The sequence below is a fragment of the Trichoderma atroviride genome, chromosome 1, assembly GCF_020647795.1.
Source record: "Trichoderma atroviride chromosome 1, complete sequence".
NCBI classification, from domain to species: Eukaryota; Fungi; Ascomycota; class Sordariomycetes; order Hypocreales; family Hypocreaceae; genus Trichoderma; species Trichoderma atroviride.
The window spans coordinates 6,483,372-6,499,522 of record NC_089400.1 but is presented as its reverse complement, the minus strand read 5'-3'; the positions used below and the strand labels follow the sequence as shown (position 1 = coordinate 6,499,522).

The 16,151-nt window shown below is 50.1% G+C and overlaps 7 protein-coding genes across 7 annotated transcripts; 4 read left to right on the top strand and 3 right to left on the bottom strand.

Annotated features, from left to right (window-relative positions):
* Positions 1-511: 511 nt before the first annotated feature.
* Positions 512-3,429, top strand: TrAtP1_002349 (uncharacterized protein). The gene is made up of 8 exons (XM_014085450.2): positions 512-793; positions 959-1,060; positions 1,111-1,178; positions 1,255-1,365; positions 1,412-2,493; positions 2,549-2,615; positions 2,736-3,176; positions 3,243-3,429. The coding sequence occupies exons 1-8, from the start codon at positions 651-653 to the stop codon at positions 3,302-3,304; spliced, it is 2,076 nt and encodes a 691-aa protein (XP_013940925.1). The 5' UTR covers positions 512-650; the 3' UTR covers positions 3,305-3,429.
* A 2,414-nt stretch (positions 3,430-5,843) lies between these two features.
* TrAtP1_002348 (uncharacterized protein) lies at positions 5,844-7,139 on the bottom strand (the record flags this gene model as incomplete). The annotated part of the gene is made up of 3 exons (XM_014085451.2): positions 6,677-7,139; positions 6,238-6,617; positions 5,844-6,097 (listed from the first exon to the last, which is right to left on the bottom strand). The coding sequence occupies exons 1-3, from the start codon at positions 6,793-6,795 to the stop codon at positions 5,844-5,846; spliced, it is 753 nt and encodes a 250-aa protein (XP_013940926.2). The 5' UTR covers positions 6,796-7,139.
* TrAtP1_002347 (uncharacterized protein) lies at positions 7,039-7,740 on the top strand (the record flags this gene model as incomplete). Its single annotated transcript, XM_014085452.2, has 1 exon — positions 7,039-7,740. The coding sequence occupies one exon, from the start codon at positions 7,039-7,041 to the stop codon at positions 7,738-7,740; it is 702 nt and encodes a 233-aa protein (XP_013940927.2).
* Positions 7,741-7,788: 48 nt separating this feature from the next.
* On the bottom strand, positions 7,789-9,077 carry TrAtP1_002346 (uncharacterized protein). Its single transcript, XM_014085234.2, has one exon. The coding sequence runs from the start codon at positions 8,917-8,919 to the stop codon at positions 7,906-7,908; it is 1,014 nt and encodes a 337-aa protein (XP_013940709.1). The 5' UTR covers positions 8,920-9,077; the 3' UTR covers positions 7,789-7,905.
* TrAtP1_002345 (uncharacterized protein) lies at positions 9,061-9,659 on the bottom strand. The gene has a single exon (XM_066111433.1). It carries the CDS (start codon positions 9,489-9,491, stop codon positions 9,108-9,110), a length of 384 nt encoding a protein of 127 aa, XP_065967507.1. The 5' UTR covers positions 9,492-9,659; the 3' UTR covers positions 9,061-9,107.
* A 2,183-nt stretch (positions 9,660-11,842) lies between these two features.
* On the top strand, positions 11,843-13,327 carry TrAtP1_002344 (uncharacterized protein). The gene is made up of 2 exons (XM_014085126.2): positions 11,843-12,189; positions 12,251-13,327. The coding sequence occupies exons 1-2, from the start codon at positions 11,898-11,900 to the stop codon at positions 13,126-13,128; spliced, it is 1,170 nt and encodes a 389-aa protein (XP_013940601.1). The 5' UTR covers positions 11,843-11,897; the 3' UTR covers positions 13,129-13,327.
* Positions 13,328-14,992: 1,665 nt separating this feature from the next.
* Positions 14,993-15,980, top strand: TrAtP1_002343 (uncharacterized protein; the record flags this gene model as incomplete). The annotated part of the gene is made up of 2 exons (XM_066111432.1): positions 14,993-15,086; positions 15,661-15,980. 2 exons carry the CDS (start codon positions 14,993-14,995, stop codon positions 15,978-15,980), a joined length of 414 nt encoding a protein of 137 aa, XP_065967506.1.
* Positions 15,981-16,151: the final 171 nt, after the last annotated feature.

The window sequence follows — 16,151 nt, the reverse complement described above, 5'->3', positions numbered from 1 at the left end:
CTCAGCAAGACACGGGAACCTGTAGTGCCCGACAAAACAACCACTTCACGTTGAGAAGACAAGGTCCATTCGTGTGTGCCGCGCGACTACCTGAAAACAAGAAGAGCAAAGTTTCCCGATTGTTCTTGACGCAATGCTGCTCTTCTTCCGCGCTGATGTGTGTACATCTGTCTGTTGCAGCCCCAGACCGATTCGCAGACCTTGGCCAGCTTGAGGTGAGGGAGAAGAGTTGGAGATGCAGAGTTGGAGATTGCTCTTCTGGTGGCGTCGAAACGTTTGCGCGATTGGCTAGCAGAGCCGTAGTTTTGCCGGACGACGTCGGAGCGTGGCTGCCAATGTCTTGACTCTACAGTGACTCTTTGGCGCCGATTTTTTTTTTAATTGAGACTTGCCCCAGGTTTTGGGCCGGCTTTGCTCCGATGCAGAGCCAAGCCTTGCTTGGCTAGCCTCTGCCATCTCCCTCGCCTCGCCACCCTCCTCCAGCGACTTCTTTTCTTCTTCATCATCCTCGATCCCGAAGCACAGACCGGCATCGTCGTCTTTGGATTCTCTTTCTCTTCACTGAGTGCTGGTGCTCACGCACGCAATTGACGTCTTTCCTTTGCCGCCCCCCCCGACTTTCCTCCCGAATCCATCGAATCTCCTCCACGATGCTCCGAAATCGCCCAACGACAAGGGCTACCCGCGCCCTGGGCCAGGCGAGGGCCTGGACGACGCCCACAACCGCTCTTGCGCAGTCAAAGCTGCCCGCGACGCAAAGATCAAAGTCCGCTGCGACCTCTTCTGCCGCGCCGTAAGTTTCTGGCTGCCCTTCCTGCTTCTTTGCGCCCTCATAACCTCGTTCGTGGTGCGCCCAACCACCATCCGTGTGCCTGACTCGAAAGACGGCCGCTCCATCAAGTCAATCCATGTTTCATTGTCAATCTCATCTCAATCGTGTTGCTGACCTGCTTTACAGTCAGACTCGCCCTGTGCCCAGCCCCGCCTTCAACTTGGAACCCGAATCTCGGCGACATGTTCAGCCTCTTGTCAACCGATCGAAGCCCGAGATGGATGAGTCGTAAGAATTCTCTCCCAAACCATGACGAGCCATTGCTCATGTGCGTTCAGGTTCATTGGAAAGACCGGCGGCGAAATCTTTCACGAGATGATGCTCAGACACGGTGTCAAGCATATTTGTTGGTCTCCCTTCTCCATCCAAACTTGTCTTCGTCGGCAGGGCCAAATGAGAACCCACGTGCTAATTGGTCCCAGTTGGCTACCCCGGAGGCGCCATCCTCCCCGTCTTTGACGCCATCTACAACTCAAAACACTTCGATTTCATCTTGCCTCGACACGAACAAGGCGCCGGCCACATGGCACAAGGTAAGACTTTGCTTGGTTGAACAAGGCTTATATTAATACATGATAGGATACGCACGTGCCTCCGGAAAACCTGGCGTTGTACTCGTTACATCCGGTCCGGGAGCGACCAATGTCATCACACCCATGCAAGATGCTCTCTCAGATGGCACTCCCCTAATCGTCTTCACTGGACAGGTCGTAACAAGTGCGATTGGACTGGACGCGTTTCAAGAGTGCGATACTGTGGGCATTAGCAGGAGTGCGTGCAAGTGGAATTGCATGGTTACAAGCATTGCCGACCTCCCGCGTCGAATCAACGAGGCTTTCGAGATTGCTACCAGTGGTCGTCCTGGCCCTGTTCTCATTGACCTTCCCAAGGATATTACAGCTGGCATTCTTCGAAAGGCCATACCAACACAAACCAACCTACCCTCTTTTCCAAGCATCGCTTCTCAGGCCGCCAAACGACTCATGGAGAAGCAGCTGAATGCCTCCCTTGGTCGTGCTGCCGAGCTTATCAAAAAAGCTAAGCAGCCCATCATTTACGCTGGCCAAGGCATTCTCCAGTCCGAGGGTGGAACTGAGGTTCTTCGCGAGCTAGCGGATAAGTGTTCTATTCCTGTCACCACAACTCTCCTGGGCCTTGGTGCGTTTGATGAGCGTGACGAGAAGTCATTACAAATGTTGGGTATGCATGGCATGGCATATGCCAACATGTCTATGCAGGAGGCCGACCTTATCATTGCTCTTGGTGCTCGCTTTGATGACCGTGTTGTCCTGAATACTTCAAAATTTGCTCCTAATGCTAAAGCTGCAGCAGCTGAGAAGCGAGGTGGCATTATTCATTTTGATATCTTGCCCAAGAATATCAACAAGGTCATTCAAGCAACTGAGGCTATCGAGGGCGATGTTGCCACCAACCTCAAGATGCTTATGCCTATGCTCACACCTACAAGCATGCAGCAACGAAGCGAATGGTTCAACAAGATAAACGGATGGAAGGCCAAGTGGCCTCTATCCAACTATGAGCACGCTGACTCTCCTGGAGGCAACGGTCTCATTAAACCCCAGACCCTCATTGAGGAGCTGAGCGATCTCACCTCTAAACTTGACAAGAAAACAATCATCTCGACTGGAGTGGGCCAGCATGTGAGTTTTTCATGAGCAGCCAGCACTACTACGAACACCAACTGACCTGAAGTAGCAAATGTGGGTAGCACAGCACTACTCGTGGAGAGAGCCTCGATCGTTTGTCACGAGCGGTGGACTAGGTACGTGTTATTTTTGCAGCACCTTGGCCGTTTCTCTCCGGCCTTTCCTAACCCCAAACCCAAATCTCATGTTTCTTGGATGAAATGTGTAATGACCCTAATTCTGACCCTGGGATGCAGGCACGATGGGCTTTGGCCTGCCAAGTGCGATTGGAGTTGCAGTAGCGAGACCAGACGCCCTCGTCATCGACGTTGACGGCGATGCGTCCTTTAACATGACCCTTACAGAGCTCTCCACCGCTGCTCAGTTTAACATTGGCATCAAGGTTATTATTCTGAACAACGAGGAGCAAGGCATGGTTACCCAATGGCAGAACCTGTTCTATGAGGATCGCTATGCACACACCCACCAGCGGAATCCGGACTTTATCAAGTTAGGCGACGCAATGGGTGTGCAGGCGAGGAAGGTCACCAAGCCAGAGGACGTTCGGGCTAGCCTCGAGTGGCTCATCAACACAGACGGTCCGGCCCTTCTCGAGGTTGTTACCGACAAGAAGGTGCCTCTCCTGCCCATGGTACCAGCAGGTGCTGGCCTCCACGAGTTCTTGGTTTATGATAAAGGTAAGCTATAGTTGCTGGGACTGTAACACGATGATGTGGCCATTTGCTAACGGCGGTTGATTGCAGAAAAGGACAAGCTTCGGCGACAGCTAATGCGCGAGCGAACCAGCGGTCTTCACGGGTCTTAGCCAGGAGTGCGAGAGGAAGCAAGGCTGTTGGGTGAAATTGTCAGGTCTATAAGGCACATTGGTATCATGATGTTATCATAAAAGTACTTGTTATAATTATTTATTGAAAAAAAAGTTTAATACTTATAAAAGGGTCAGCATTGGCGTCATGTATCCTATCATGTTCTACCGGCTTGAGCAGCAGGTTGGCTTTCTATGGGCGACGCGTGCTTTGTGGTTCGTCTGCCTGGGCACCTGCGCCATGTCCATCGCAGTCATGGGCTTTCAAAGAGCTGGTTTCGATCGCTTTGCTTGTAGGCACGCCAATCGGCGGTGCCATACCGAGTGGTTCCGATTCATAAACTGGGGTGCAGATATTTTGCGGAGCCACCATTGCACTTTGCTCCATCATTACGGCGTGTATCCGATTGAAACGCAGCGGGTTCACGTTTAAATACAAAACATGACTTCTCGCACGGGTACTACACTATAATCATATGCTGCGTCTTTGTCTAGAGCCATTGTTGCTGGGCACCAACACACGGAATCACTGTTCTGTAGATGGAGAGAGGTGTTCAATTTGCGTCTAAAACCGCGTCCTGAATGGCTTTGAAGTGAAATGATTAAAATTTTTCAATATATTATCCGTACAATAGAAGACTAATATTCCAGAGCCTAGCTAGAGTATGAGTGGCTTGAAAGCGTGTGTGGAGTTGGCTAGTTCCCACATTAGTCAGCACTGCAATTGCACCGGAGATGCAGCATTCACAGCATCGAGAGATTGTTTATCAAATAACATCATTCTCATTGCATCATTCACTTGCTTTCTAGAGCAATTTCCTTCAGCAATTGCGTCAATTGGTGATGTCTTCGACAGAGATTTGCAGCAAGCATAAAGTCTTGTCTACAGCAGCTACGAGCTCGTAACGGTAATTCAGACGTGACACCTTTGGACCACAATCAAGTCCAAAACACCAGACACTATGAGCGGCCGCCATTGCAGCAGGCGAACAGGCCAGAGATCTCCAGGAAGCGCAAGAGAATCATGCACGCCTGCGACGAGTGCCGAGTAGATCTCAACGACCTATACCTCAACACCAATAGCCCGGACCGAATCGCCGCAATGCTTCGCTATCAGATGCTGCTGCTACTACAGGAGATGAGACAATCATAGCCGATACCATTGACGACTCATTGCTGGCCCGTGAAGGAGAATTCTGGCTCGCTTGATGTCGACCACAAAGGGCAGTGGAATTACAATGGCCAATCGTCCACCACGATAATCATGCAGCGACTTCAAAACCAGTTTGGCAGTTTGATCGCTCCTATCCTGACGCCATCTAGATTCAAGTTTGTGCTACGGCGGATATTGGGAGATTCCAGAATTCTATCCATGCACCATGTCCAATTTCTGTGAATTGCGGCCTTCCACCAGAAAGTCACGCAAGGGAGCTCTGCCAGCTGGCTTTTGACAAAGCATGCATTTGCTACCATATTATCCACAGCCCTTCATTCTGGACCTCGTTTGACCAGACATACGGGGCAGAAGAGCGTGTGGTTTTGCCTCTTCTGTATGCTGCTCTTTCTGCTGGCTGTTTGTTCTCCAGCACCAAACAGGTCAAGAATGACAAATCAGCCATGATGCAAGGGTAAGTTGTTACAATTTAATTCACAAATCCATCGTCACCAAAGACTGACTTTCTTAACCTAGGCTTCAATACCTTAGAGGTTGTCGAGCACTCCTGGACCTCACCGATTGTCGAGACTTGATCTCCCTTCAAACAATCCTACCCGCGGCTTCATCCCTGCAGTTGTCTGCGCCACTCACTGCCTGCTACCCGTTTATAGGAATCGCTCAGCGGGCGTCTCTCCGCCTGGGTCTCCATCGAAAGATACAGGGCAACTTTGATCCAATTCAACGAAAAGTTCGAGGTCATCTCTCCAGAGGAGAAACGCCACACCAACTGGCGAGGAACCATGCTCGACACGATCAAATGACTGTGTAGCCTGAAGTAAAGGGGCCGCTTCCTCCATGCTGCGACTCGTATCTTTCGTCTCGGCTCTGGGGCCTATGAAGCCTAGGCCACCGGCGCGAGAACTGCAACTGCAAGCTCAGGACCGGCATGACTTCACATGGATGCGCTGACGATAAAGGGTAGAGACACCCATGGATAGCGTTGGAGTAGCCCAGTCGCCATGGCAGATGGCTGAGCCATTATGAAAGAAGTGGTGTAGCAATTGACTGCGACATGATCAAGTTGAGAAGCTCTCAATTTCAATCTCGATCGAACAAGGAAATCTTGTATGCAATTCGTTGTCTCTCATCTACCTAGGTTATGTATATCTAGAGTCGAGGGCCATCTCGATGCAAAGCTACAATTACATGTCAGCCATGACGACATGGCGACTCCTGTATTACAGCTTTATTCTGATTTCCAACCATTGCAACCATTACAAAATCCCATGTCCATTCAACTGCAATATCGGATCGGGCAAGGATAAATCGGAGTATATAAATGTATATTATTCTGTGATTCGCAATATGGACTACATGTAGCGTCTAGCAATGATGGTTTGCATAAAACATATCCATCCCAAAATGTGTAAACACGTCATCAGAATTATCCGCCTGCGCAACCACCATTTCAGGCTGAAGCAACATGCGCATCATATCCGAATCGTGTTGGTTGGCGCCCGGCTGTTGTGACGGAGCCACATCTCGTTGTATGTTGAACTCGGTCGAATGCGTTGGGGTCTGTGGTGTGGCATATTGGGGACTTGTGCTGGTAGAGTATGTTTGGGACCGCACTCGTGCTGCTTTCCCAGTGTCAGTAGATGCTGCTTGATGATTGGGGTTATAAATCCTTTCGGGCAGGCAATTGAACAGCGCCTTGAGAGTGTCAGTAGGGTATGTCATGGGAAAAGTAATAGTACCTAGAGAGCGTCAGACTAACCGGAAGACGAGGACATCTCCATGGCTAAACCGTTCTTAGCCAAAGCCTTGAGGACGTTCATGCCCTCAAACGAACCTTCAATAGCATCCATATTGAGCGTCGGAACTTGGTTTTGTTCAAATATTGGATAAATCAACGCCAAAGTGGCAACATAGGTCGCATGTATGGGAAACCAGTGGGCGCCACTCAGCAGCCTGTTGGCCTGTATATCTCTGATAATGTCGATGATATTTCTCGAGGCACCAATGCAAGCCTCGGCGCACATGTAGAGCCGTTTGTAGAGTCCTTCGGCTCGAAACCCTTGAGAGACGAATTGGAGCAACGGTCGGTAGAGCATCCATCGGACATGGGCGTGAGCTAGCCGGAACAGTTGGCTCATCCTGTTTCTAATTAATACTTGAGCATGTATTTTTCGACCAAAAGAACAACCAAAGCTTACCGTTCCCAAGTGTTTGAAACTGGATGAATTCCTTCTTGTGACTGTAACGCAAAGGGCAGGCCATCTTTCCATCCTTGCAAGACTTGTTTCAATCTCTTAATCTTTGAATAGCCAATCATGTACGTATTGTCCGGTTGCCCCTGGCACTTTCAGAGCACTACTGGATATATATGCTTGACTACTTGGACGATGATATCCAACAAGCGAGTGTGCGCCTTCACACCAATCATGCCGGAGACGCGGCCGGGTGGCATAAGAACAATACCGACCGGAGTTGTCCAATGGATATTCTTGGTCGACATCTTAGGCATGTATCGCTATCGGTAGTCCTAGCCGGGTGCTGACATAGACATGCGCACCGTATGCGGTCCAGAAAACTCCTTTTCAATACAGCTATATCCATCATCCAAAAATACAACCCCTGCGCAACCTGGCTATATGTGCCTGAGCAGAGGCAGCATCTTTACGAGTGGACAAGTCGTATTCGAAACACATCGCCCCAGACGCAGATGTGGGCTCAAATTGGGACAGTCGACGAAGCAAAGGGCATGTTGGGCTATTCGACAAAGCCAGACGTCCTTGTTGTGCAAGGATCAGAATCTGGTAGTCACGGCCGTGCCAAGGACGGGATGGGCCTCTTGTCGCTGCTGCCAGAAATAGTCGACACAATGGCTAAGAGCGATATTCCCATCTTTGCAGCCGGTGGAATTGTAGACGACGGCAGTGTCGCTGCATCTTTGTGTCTCGGGGCTTCAGGCGTGGTGATGGCAACTCGATTTCTTGCCTCACGCGAGGCACGCATCAGCCCGGGCTTCCAAACCGGAATCCTGCGAGCGAACAACGGCGCCGTGTCGACAACGCGCCCTCTGTTGTGCAATCATCTCCGGGGCGAATACGGATGGCTGGAGGACCATGTGCCGTGGACAATCATCAACAAGTCGTTTGTCGAGTTTCGTCAGGGACGGCCGTTTGAAGAGCTGCGGGAGATGAGGAGGGCCTTGCTTGGGGTCCTAAGGGCCGGAGAGGGCAGTATGTGGGTGTCGATTGGGCTGTCCATGAGGTGAGGGATGCAGCTGAGATTGTGCAACATGTTCAGGACAAGGCTGTGGCTAGGATCAAGTCACTCCAGAAATGAGAGGCGAGAAGTACGAAGAGTGGGAATTTTTAAGAATGTAACGAAAGAGGCTATCCGCTGTACATGCTCACGTGCTCTTTCTGTTGACCCTTTTTCAATTACTACTAGCCATTGCAAACAACTCTTTCCACAACTCATCCATGTAGAAGAGCGACGATATATGGCTTCCAGGGACCAATCTGAGTGTTGCAGATTTATAGCTGGCCACAAGCCAATCGTTGGTGCCCCCTCCAATATAGTCACTCTGGGACCCAACCACCAGCATGGCCTTTGACGCATGCTCAGCGTCCAGAGTACGCGGATCGAAGCCCCAGTCGGAGTGGATAATGTCAGAAACCTCCATGAAGCCGTCCCAGTTTTTGCAGCACTCTATGGTACCGCGTGCCATTCGGTCGATAAACTCTGACTCTGTCAGGTCATTTTTTGCGGCCCATTCGTAGAATACCTGCTTCTCCTCGAGATCCATGGTGTTGAAGATTGTCTGTTTGAGGAATGCTCTTGCGCCATCAAGAGATTGCAATTTGGATCCAATGGCAGTTTTGAAAAGACGCTGCAGTAAATGGAACGGAATGACTCTTGTAGGCGGCCCAATGGAAAACCAATTATGCCAGTTGACCTTTTTTGCGTATCCAGCGTGATGCTTCAGGGGGGAAAAGCCGCTGAGGAGCAGGCATCCAGCGATTTTGCGGCCGAGGGGAAAGAGATTGTATGGAGCGCCATACAGCATCTGCGCCTGCACAGTGCCGTATGACCCTCCCGCAAGGTAAGGAGTGTCGAAGTCAGCCGTGGGATAGAGATGGGTGAGCAAAGCAGTCACGTCTTTGGACAGAGAGACGTGATAAGGCACAGAGACGTCACGAGTGCTTGAATTGCCCATGCCCGGCAGCGTTGGCGAGATCCAGCGGGCGTGAATCTCGCTGCAGGACTCGGGGACGTTGGCGGCGGTGCCTACGCTCATGATGCCCGTAAAGAAGAGGATGACGGTTCGTGATTGTGGAGGGCCGTTGTGGGCATAGGCGAGCTGTCTGTCTCCTGGCAGGGGCAGGATATGCTCTTGGTTTCCTTTGACTTTGTCGTATGGATCGCTGGTTGCGTTGATGGAAGCCATCTTTACTTGTTATAGACGTGTAGATGGAACAAGACGTCTGGTATTATACTGAGACCGAACACGTAAAGAAGGCGGAAGAGATATGAAGACATTTTATAGAATTGCTAAAATTGCCAAAATTGCCAAAATTGTATTCTATTCCCAAGGCTGGTGGCTCCCACTCATTGCATTGTCACCATGCCTACCACTTACATGTAGGTAGTCAACGATAGGAGGCCGTCTCGAGAACCGTATTCGTCGCATTCCCAGTTTTCAGCTGCGACCCACCCAATCTTGGCTGAGGTCGTATTCGTCGGATTGCCAGATAAGCGCAGTAGTCCCGCAACAAGCGTCTTTCCTGTGCCATTCTCTCTGCTGGGCTTCATGCCGGCATCACTTGTCGATATCGAGGCCCAAGAGTACTGCAAAGATGGAAAGGGTGCGCGGCTTTGCTCACACAGGTTGCATGTGAGGAACTGGTTGATACTTGGTGACCAGCCGCTATGAAATGGGGGCTTGGCTGCGCTGTAGATGCAAACCCGACATTGACGACAATCAATGCCTACGTCATCTATCAACAGAACTGGCCGCATTTGTTATGTTTGATTCTTTCCAATAATCGTCGTGCTAGATTTCAACAATGCAGCGCTGCGCACCGATTGATTGTTAATGTTGTGCGAATTTTGAGAATGGCCCACGGCAATAGGGTAGGCCATCAGCTGCTGCACTAGAGCTGCCAATGCAAATTGAATTGAATCCAAGTGCACGTGCATTCAGCGCCAGTCTCACTCTTGCTGTAAAAAATGAAAGCAGCACCAGCAGCGAAACAATCAAAATCTCAAAGCCTTCATTCGTAGGTCATGACTTCATGTTGGCTCTCTGTTTTTCGCAGCGCTATATCGGCATGCAGCACCAATTCAGAGTTGCAATGGCTGACGGCGTTAATAGTGGCTCTAGGCTTCCATACAGTTCACTCTTGTACTGCGGGCATGGCTGCTCTTCACATGATGCTGGTTTCTAACATCTTATCATCTCATACGAAGTTCTTTATTTTCTGCCAAGGGCCAGAGCACCTGAGCACATTTTCCATCTCAACCGTCTGCAATATTACTTTTGCCTAGAATACTCGAAAAATAAAAGACATACCCAATCTCCAACGCTACTTGAAGACAGCTGTATAAACTGCCAAGGGAGTTGAGAGACGCAAGAATGGCATGCCCACCTGCTTTATAACGATGAGAACTCCAACATCTAATTTGAAGCCACGTCAAGTTTATGGCTGGCCATGGACAGGTCAGGTGATCCCGCAATGCCGTCTCTCCGTACATCAGATCGGAAGTTGTCCGGACGCGATTTATCGCCTGCCTGTTTCGTCCTAATGACTCGCAAAGTGGGATAACATAATTGCTAATTAGATATAGATGATGCAGCAATGCTTGAACAGTAATACGGCTTTATGATGATTTCACTTGACAAATGGGGTCAAAACTCCAAAGTGTCGTTTATCGCCGTCATCAGCTCATCATGACTATCAAGCAACGCCTCCTGCGGCATGTAACTACCATATGCGAGTTGCGATGCCATCTAGATTTCGTAGGGATGGTGTGGAGAAGGGCATTGTCGAGGCACTTGCTCGGCGGGGCCACGAGCTAGGATCGGTCGGGACATTATTCGAATACAGCAGCTGGTCAAGGTGATTAATACCGACAGAGTGGCTAGCAGAGCTTCCATTGGACAGACGAATAGACATTTAACTTGGCTCTCGGGTGCTAGGGGATTTGACGGCTTGGCAGGAGAAGGTGTGTGAAACTAGAGCATGACGCAGATAACCGAGACTCGAGCATTTCTTCTGACAGTTGTTTCGTTTGTGCCTGAAATACTTGTAGGTACTGGGTTGTTTTCCTGGTAAGAAGCTGGCTAGACGTAGGAGCTGAGATATGGTGTAGATAGCGTCTCTTTTACTCAACAACAGTCCATCGCTGCCCCGCCTGGTCTGTGAGTCAAGTCTGGGGCCTCCCGCCCGTTAGCAATGCTAGATTCACAAGCCATGGACTGTTTAGGAAGAGGGCCGCGCAGACGCCCATTGAGCAACGCCACAGCCGTCCCAGAGCGGTAAGAGAGAAGGGGACCTTGCGTGAATCCAAGGCAAGATCTGCAGTCCTACAGCTCAACCAAGAGGATAGCAGCTCAATAGGCGTCGCGGCTACACTCGGATTTAACCCGTACAAGCCCCATCGACTCCAACACCCCTGCTCCATGAAGCAGCTATCGTGATCCTCCTCCGCTACTACATGGCCGATACCCGCTAAGCCTCGCCTTGTTAGCGGCCGAAGGAGCAGACTGCACGACAGGAAAAGACTTGCTTCTTCCAGCAGGTAGTAACTCGCAGTTTAGTACCGGAAGGGAATCTACCATATAATCTCGTCACCGAGCATGGCGTCTAGTCTCTCGAGCCTCTCGAATCGCTGGCCCAGCGTTTCATCACATGCGAGCTTAATGTCCGTACGGACTGAATGGCGCCGCTTTACCCGTATATAAACAATCCTTATCTGCAGTTAATCGGTTAAGACGGAACTGTAGCAAGAGCTGTATGATCAAAAGTCCCGTTCAACGTAATCAATCTCGTCGTAGCTACATGTAGTATGCTAAACAACGGCCATTTGCGTTGCTCGGATAGGAAGGAAACACCTCGAACAAGCTGTATACTCAAAAGTCCCCCTTGACGTGATCAGTCTCATGATAGCTCTACAGACAATTCATATCTGCATTGCCCGGTTAAGACGGAAGTGAATCGAAAGACACCAGATCAAAAGTCCCATTTGACGTGATCAATCTTGTTTTGATCCCTGCCATGATGCAAGCGGAAACACATCAAGGAAACAAGGCGCAGAAGCTTTTCTTCTATATATAAGCGTCTCGTCCGGCTCTACACATCACATCACCAGTTCGACTCGACACTCACATCTCCAGCTCGCCCGTCTGTCATATCTTCCGCCACCATGCTCTTCTCTTCCCTCGCCGTTGTTGCGGCCGCAACTGCCGCCCTGGCATCTCCCGTCAAGCCCAGCGGCAAGGCCAAGACCGTCACTCTGCCCGTCAAGCGCGTCTCCAACGTCAAGTCGGCCAAGAGCCTCGTGCAAAAGGGCCACGCCCGTCTGGCCAAGGTCAACGGCGTCAAGGCCGTCGGCAACGAGGACGTCAGCTCGGGCTCCATCACCAACGAGGACGTCAGCTACGTTGCCCAGGTCACCATTGGCGATGGAAGCTACAGCCTCATTGTCGACACTGGATGTAAGCCGACACCACTCTCGAATACAACAATGACCTGATATTGACTTGATTTCTCCTCTAGCCTCCAACCTCTGGTGCGGTGCCCAGAGCCAGTGCGAGCCCTCGTCCACCGGCCAGTCCACCGGCGCCTCCGTCCAGGTCGGCTACGGCTCCGGCTCCTTCTCCGGCACCGAGTACACGGACAATGTCAGCTTCGGCGGCCTGACGGTCCAGGGCCAGTCCGTGGGCGCTGCCGACCAGGCCTCGGGCTTCAACGGCGTCGACGGCATCATCGGCTTCGGCCCCGTGGATCTGACGGCAAACACCGTCGACGGCGCCGACCAGGTGCCCACCTTCATGGACAACCTCTACAGCCAGGGCTCCATCTCCAGCGAGGTGCTGGGCGTCTCCTTCAGGCCCGAGTCCGGCAGCGACTCGGACGACGCCAACGGCGAGCTGACGCTGGGCGGCACCGACAGCTCCAAGTACTCGGGCTCCATCACCTACTTCGACACGCTGCAGAGCGGCCAGGCGGCCAGCTACTGGGGCATCTCCATCGCCAGCTTCACCTACGGCTCGACCACGCTGGCCTCGTCCGCCACCGGCATCGTCGACACCGGCACCACGCTCATCTACATCCCCACAAAGGCCTACAACAAGCTGCTGTCTGCCGCCGGCGGCTCGGCCGACCAGTCCGGCCTCACTGCCTTTTCCTCCAAGCCCACGTCCAACTTCAACATCAAGTTTGGCTCGTCCACCTTCTCCCTCACCCCGGCCCAGTACCTGGTCCCAACCTCGCAGTACGACGAGTTTGGCCTCAGCCAGGGCCAGTACTACGCCTTCTTCGCCGACGGTGGCAGCTCCGGCGTCGACACCATCATTGGCCAGAAGTTTTTGGAAAACTACTACTCCGTCTTTGACACCACAAACTCTCGCATCGGCTTTGCTACCGCCGTATAAACGCGTGCTTGTGAATGCTCTCATGGGCTGTCAGGGATGTCTAGCAGAGTGAAAATGTTGGTATATAGCCAGTACAAGGAATGCTATGAGGCACGGCGGGATAAAAGTATATATGTCAACCGAAAATAAAGAAATGTTTCTCTCACAAGTTACCAATGAATATTTGCGATGCTAAATAGCGAGCTGTATGCCACTCTATACTCACAACGATATCCAATTCACTCTCAAGCACACTCCAGTGTTGCTGTCCAATGTAGTCAAGTAGCTTCACAGAAACCCTATACACCCATACAACCTGAGATGCGAGACGATCATGGGTTATTTATAGCATGCAAAAACTGCCGCTGCGGCCAAAGTTTGTAATAACAGTGTGGAGAAGCCTCTGCCAATGGAATTATTATAAAGATTATAAAGTGTTTAGCACCCAACAGATTGAATGATTGACTGCCAAAGTACATATCCAAATGTGGAAGCTACCGTATGCGATAAAGGCCGACGGAGAGGGCTGACAGGGCTATACCGTGAACCGACAAGCGCAGATTCGCCCTGTTGCAGAATAATGTAGTTTGTACTTGGCATGAGTAACAGGCTCGTGGAATTACTCATAATAATACTATTTGGAAATGGTTTCTCGTACTACTGAGGTAGTAAGACAGGTAGAGCAAGCTACAAGGACGTGTATAAAAGATTCCATGGTGCTTAGCGCAGTGTAAGCCAGAAAAGGCAGACGGTACGGGAGAAGAAAACGGATGCCGGCTACGATAGGGTATTACGTACAAGACATCCAGTAGACCCAGCCTCGGCAGTTTGCCGATTATATGTACTCTAACTCTGAGCTTAAAGACGTACCTATACCTGTAGCTGCGGTCTTGCACAAGGCAGCGTCTCAAGTTACGCATCCCATTCACCAGAGAAGACAGCTTCACATGTGTCCAGAAAGCTACCCATCTATCTTACTACAGCATTCTACAGTGTAATACCACTCTTAGCAATAGCTTCTGGGATGGGATTACTGATGAAAGTCGGAAGTTATCCGGACGTAATTGATCACCTGCATGTTTATTTATACTAACACAGGACATGTGGAATACTGCCATTGCTTCTGTGGTCAATAGAGCTACATCAAGTCAAGTATCATTAAATAGCAATAATATTCTATTAGGAAAAAGGAAATGCGGCACCACATGTCCATTTCTCGTCCCGCAGCCTTCAAAAGTTCGCTCACTCTCCACCGTATTCTCCTTGCACTAATCCTTGAAGTAGATAATCAGACGGAAGGCTTGGAAATGCATCTTGCTCGTATTTCACGGATGGTGTGGAGATGGAACTGCTGGGACACCCTTCGAGCCCAATAGGGCGAGCATCGATTCCATATACTGACATGCGAGGCTTCTATTGAACTCATGAATAGAGATGAAGTCTGGTTTCTGTGATTTGACTCGGAATATGGAATACTAGGTGGCATGCGAGAAGAGGTACGCCTGGGGTGCAATCCGCTGCACCTATGCTTTACTCTATTGGATATTCATGTAATTCTCTGTATATATACCGTTAGACTCTCAACAACATTATTCTAGCTCAAGTCACTTGAAGATTAGAAAAAAATCACGATATCTTGGCGGCTTATTTTATGGACCCTCGCATCTAGCAGTTGTAGACAGTCCGGTAGCCCGACCTTGGTATATCGTCCTATGTTTAGCTATGCGGTCTCTGATATCTGAGCTTGGGTGCATCTTGAATAAGGTAAATAGCCTTGTTCGTCCCTTGATCCTCTCCGGTACAACATCTAAACACACCACAGCGCCTCAAGTCTAACAATCTAGCCAACAGGTTTCTCAACACCAACTCGAGAACATCTACCAAAATGTATGCCTCCAAGGTTGTCGCTTCCCTTGGTCTTTTCCTCGGCTTAGCCACTGCTGCTATTAACCTTGGCAAAGACTCTGCTGGCGACACTGGTAAATAAGCCCCTTCTCTATCTCTTCTCCCTAGAACCGGCCTCGTTCTTAACATGTACTAGTTGCTTGGATTAGCGGCCAGTCCGAATGCTAAAATGGCTTCATTGGCCTATCGAATCAAAATCCTTGTGGAACATGTTGATGGAAACTGCCACCGGAGTCACCGGGTCAACGTGATAACATTAACATGACGTCACTACATGTTACTTAGTTCTATTACTAGACTATATTCTAGCTTCTAGATAGAATAATTAACATTTATCTCATGTTCCTTTTAATAGGTTATGAGCCCAGCGCTATAACGCCCGTTGCTCGAATTTTTGGCCCCTACGATTTTCTTAATCTTGCACATTAAAATACACCACATCCAAAAGTCTCTATACATCAATCCGGTAATCAACCATCCTAACAAGCTTAACTAACATCACCATGTTAAATAACGCTTTTACATTCAAGCTTAACCCATTAAGCCTCCCCCAACTAAACAGCCGGGGAGACAACTACGCAGAATGGCAAGCGGCATGGACCATTGCGTTTGAATACGTAGAACTATAGGGTGTTATTGAAAATACAGCTCCACGACCAGTCCTCTCGACACCGGCGACACCAGAGGAGATCGCTCAAATCACTCAATGGTCCAAAGAGGACAACAAGGCTATGGTGATGATCATGTCCGCAGTCCACACTGACATTGTTATGTTGGTGACAACCGCAGCATCCGCATACCAAGCGTGGAAGACCTTCACACTCAACAAGGGCTTCACTTACTACCTCGCAGGCTGTGGCGGTGGCGGATTGAGCCTGTTCAACAATGACAACTCTTTCAACAGTAACTGCCAGTTCCAGCCGCAAAGCCTTCAGTGCGGCGTGAAAGAGCAGTGGTCCTGCTTCTAAGCAATTGGCTCAGCGTCTCAAAGAACGGCTGGCCAGTGGGAAACGAAATGTAGGTGCTCGATGAGATTAATAATCGAGTACCATCTACTCGATCTACTGTATCTAGCGAGCTAGTTATATAAGCTTACTCGTTTAAATTGACGTAAACGGCTTGCTATTGACAAGGGTTTA

Bases quoted from the DNA above. Each gene is read 5' to 3' on its own strand.
- TrAtP1_002349 (XM_014085450.2), top strand. From the start codon at position 651: ATGCTCCGAAATCGCCCAACGACAAGGGCTACCCGCGCCCTGGGCCAG. The intron at 1,179-1,254 runs GTTGGTCTCCCT...AATTGGTCCCAG, and splicing joins ACACGGTGTCAAGCATATTT to TTGGCTACCCCGGAGGCGCC. The intron at 3,177-3,242 runs GTAAGCTATAGT...GGTTGATTGCAG, and splicing joins GTTCTTGGTTTATGATAAAG to AAAAGGACAAGCTTCGGCGA.
- TrAtP1_002346 (XM_014085234.2), bottom strand. From the start codon at position 8,919: ATGGCTTCCATCAACGCAACCAGCGATCCATACGACAAAGTCAAAGGA.
- TrAtP1_002345 (XM_066111433.1), bottom strand. From the start codon at position 9,491: ATGCGGCCAGTTCTGTTGATAGATGACGTAGGCATTGATTGTCGTCAA.
- TrAtP1_002344 (XM_014085126.2), top strand. From the start codon at position 11,898: ATGCTCTTCTCTTCCCTCGCCGTTGTTGCGGCCGCAACTGCCGCCCTG. The intron at 12,190-12,250 runs GTAAGCCGACAC...TTTCTCCTCTAG, and splicing joins CCTCATTGTCGACACTGGAT to CCTCCAACCTCTGGTGCGGT.